The following is a 3419-nucleotide window of genomic DNA, read 5'->3' as shown; positions in this document are numbered from 1 at the left end:
GCAAAGTTACTTATAGTCAGTAAAATGTCTAAAGTAGACCATCGAACTTAAGTGTAACCCGAAAATAAAATGGGTAACACTTTATTTTAGTATCATTGTTACATGTTACATGTACTTACTATAGTAATAACTTTAAATGATGCATAGTTGCATGCAACTAACACTAAACCAATCCAAACTCTAACCCAATACTAAGTAAATGTATTACTCAGTACTTAAATGTAGTTACAGAGTAACAAGATACCTTAAAATAAAGTGTACCCATAAAATGTTATCATATGTAATTACCTTTTAATTGCAATATAACCGCTTATCTCTCTTCGCATATTATATCTACTCAGTTGTCCAAGGTTGTTCCTTTAAATAGTGAGTAAAACATTGACTGTAATCCTGAGCTTCCCCATATCAGTCAAAGTTTTACTGGAACAGCCTTGTCGGAGAGAGCGGGGGGAGGATCATTCCCGCTCGCTAAAGTGAATATCTCTGAATCAACTTTTAACTCTTCCAGGAGAAGAGCTGCGGGAATCTGAATCATAGATGCCGTCAGTTCTGATTCATCTACAACTATTTAAAACATTTTCAACCATTTGAGAAATGAAAAACCCAAGACATGGAATACATTTGTACAAAAATAGTGCTCTTTAATAAATTATTGAAATGTTCTTTTTTTCTATATAAATATAAATACGTAACATCACCAACATGGTTGAGATGTCCTTACAAAAGATAACCGATCTTCATATATGTAAACAGTGTTCTGTATGACAAGGTGAAACATGGGCGATCTTTTAGACACAGACCACTCATGTAATGTTAATACATTCAATGACAAGCAGTGTCGTTTAAACTGCTCCCGACACAAACACAAACGTCACTCTACAAACACACATACATTTTGTTTCAAAGTGTCGCTCTTTCAAGTACAAGTCCGTTTTTATACATGTTCAGTCCTGGTGTGTTTTATCCGAACTGCTTTGACTCTTTTGTTCCCAGCCAGAAGTCGTTTCTCAACAGCTTGTGCCTCAGTGCTATGCTGTTACTCACTTCTTCCTTTTTCCCTTGAAAGGCACAAATATTTACTTGGAAGAAGGCGGTGGCGGCTGGTTTCGGTTAAATGGCTTTCTGTCTCTCCCTGCAGATTCGGGGCAGCGCAGAGGCAGTGATTGGTGCCCACAGATACTGGCACTGGTACAAGCGAGGGAACAGTACAAATGTCCATTCACTGGCAAGAACGAGGCTTGGGGATCAGTCACGTGAGAATCCATCAGTACCCGCCAACTCCATGTACTCATGAACAGTTCAATACTTCTTTGGCCCATCAAGCCTCCGAGGGCCTTTGGGTCTCGACTAGCTTCGGCTCCCTCATTTCTTCATTCACCGTAGCTCACAGATCAGTGCATCTCTATCAGCTAGCAGTTGTTTAAATGGGAGCATCGTACTCTTGAAGGAAGTCTTTGAGCTGTTGTGGCAGCTGCTCTCTCTTGTCAGAAACTTCTATATGTCCATTCACAGTCTTCCTGCAGAGGTGTTGCAGGGAGGACATTATGCAAGGTAGGGGTCTTAAAAGCTCCAGAGGGATCTTCTCCCCCCCTGTGTAGATGTAGTACGCGCTTCTTGAGTTTCCAATTGACAGGTTGCTTTTGGGCGAGGGCATGTAGTGATGGACGAGCTTCAACACGCAGTCAAAGCGTGGCACGGACTGCGCGCTCTTGGAGTCTGTCTGCAGGAAAAAGGACTTGTTGTCGCACTGAACCCGCAAGTTCTTGGTGCCCGACTCGGTCTTGACGCTAAGCGTGAAGAAGTGCCGGTTGTCCGAACTGTCCCTGACCAGAAAGGTCCCGCTAGTCTCCGAGTTCAACAGGTGGTTGGCCTCTTTTCCGCTGATGGACCCCCAGTAGAAGCCGCTCTCCTGGAGCATTCGGATGGCGTGTTGCACCATCTGGTATTGCAGCTTGGAGCTGAAGGTTTTGTAACGGTGAGACGGCAGCCGCATGCTTGCTTCAAAAAGGCTGCTGCTCATTGCGTTGTCAAACTTGCTGTGGGATACCATGGCGTGAGTCTCTCAAAGAGGGTAGCAGGAGCCTGTGGAGAAAGACTTTGATGAGTACCACAGGAAACACACGTTCAATGAGTCAATGGGGTAGGGGTTTGAAGCCAGTCATCAAACCAAGACATTTGATGCTGTTCTTTCATTGCAGATTGAAGTACATGTAGTGAAGATACCCAACTTATCCAAGTACAAAAAATATTGGACAAAATTGGAAAATAATTAGCTAATAGCTCTTACTCCTTATATTGGCTGAACATAAGTGTCGGTAACACTTTATTTTACAGTGTACACATGTTACATGTAGAGTCTGTAGTAGTAACTATAAATTATGTATAATTACATGCAATTAAACCTTAACCAAACCTTATAGTAAGTACATAAAGTTAATTATTATTACTCATGTATTTTACACTGTTACACGAACACCTTAAAATAAAGGGTTACACTTTATTTTAAGGTGTCTTTGTTACACTGTCAGTACTGAGTAATATTAACGAACTACATGTACTTACTATAGGGTTAGGATTAGGGTTTGGTTTAGTTTATGGTTAGTTGAATGTAATAATGCACAATTTAGAGTCGTTACATGTAATATATGTAACAATGACATGGTCAAATAAAGTGTAACCAAAGTATTGTTCGGAGTAAGAATTATTAAGTTAAGCCAATAAAAAGATGTCTTAAGTGTAAAGTCAGAGCTGGCACTCTGATTAGTTTACCAAGAATATATTCTGAAAACCTCTCTTACCTTTGAGTCTCTTTAGATAGATGAGAACTGTTTGTAATATCCACAGTAGTAAGTGTGTCTCTCTCTCTCGCTCCTCAACTCAACTCGTGTCTCGTTAAGAGAAGTTAGTGTTTCTCTTCGCTGGTGTGCAGAACTCCTGTGTTATTTGTAGTGGCCTCCTCGTCATGTTCTAGTTTGGCTCCGCCCAGGGTTCTTCCAGTAAGGGTAGGTTGTCAGTAATACTATTCCTGGTACACATGCTCTTCCCCTCCCCCCCTCCCTCTCTCTCTCTCTCTCTCTCTCTCTCTCTCTCTCTCTCTCTCTCTCTCTCTCTACTCTTCCAGATATACTGTCTTACTGTAAACGTATTCCCTGACACAACACACCTCCCCTTTGTTGATGAACAGATAGCGTTTCCTAGTAACAGTGATATTTCGAATTTCGAATTCTCCAGGAGTCTTCGGGCACAAATTCGCGCCATGTGTGCATTCATGCGTGGTAAAGGATCTGTTTAGATGATACAGTGTATACAAAGTGTATGGTATTTAACACATTTGAGGCAAACAACGAGTGTGTTGACACGATAGTCTGACTGAATACGCATATCTATCCACAAGAGGACGCTAATGTTGTCGGCTTAAT

At 41.4% G+C, this 3419-nt stretch overlaps 1 protein-coding gene across 1 annotated transcript; it reads right to left on the bottom strand.

Annotated features, from left to right (window-relative positions):
* Nucleotides 1-616: 616 nt before the first annotated feature.
* On the bottom strand, nt 617-2928 carry socs3a (suppressor of cytokine signaling 3a). The gene is made up of 2 exons (XM_084413775.1): nt 2799-2928; nt 617-2082 (listed from the first exon to the last, which is right to left on the bottom strand). The coding sequence occupies exon 2, from the start codon at nt 2048-2050 to the stop codon at nt 1421-1423; it is 630 nt and encodes a 209-aa protein (XP_084269901.1). The 5' UTR covers nt 2051-2082; nt 2799-2928; the 3' UTR covers nt 617-1420.
* Between the last annotated feature and the right edge of the window lie 491 nt (nt 2929-3419).

This window comes from Rutilus rutilus, assembly GCF_951802725.1.
Source record: "Rutilus rutilus genome assembly, chromosome: 1".
Lineage (NCBI taxonomy): Eukaryota > Metazoa > Chordata > Actinopteri > Cypriniformes > Leuciscidae > Rutilus > Rutilus rutilus.
Note: the sequence above shows the minus strand (reverse complement) of the source record. Positions and strands in the feature narration are given on the sequence as shown.

Coding starts and splice junctions, on each gene's coding strand:
- socs3a (XM_084413775.1), bottom strand. CDS start 2,050: ATGGTATCCCACAGCAAGTTTGACAACGCAATGAGCAGCAGCCTTTTT.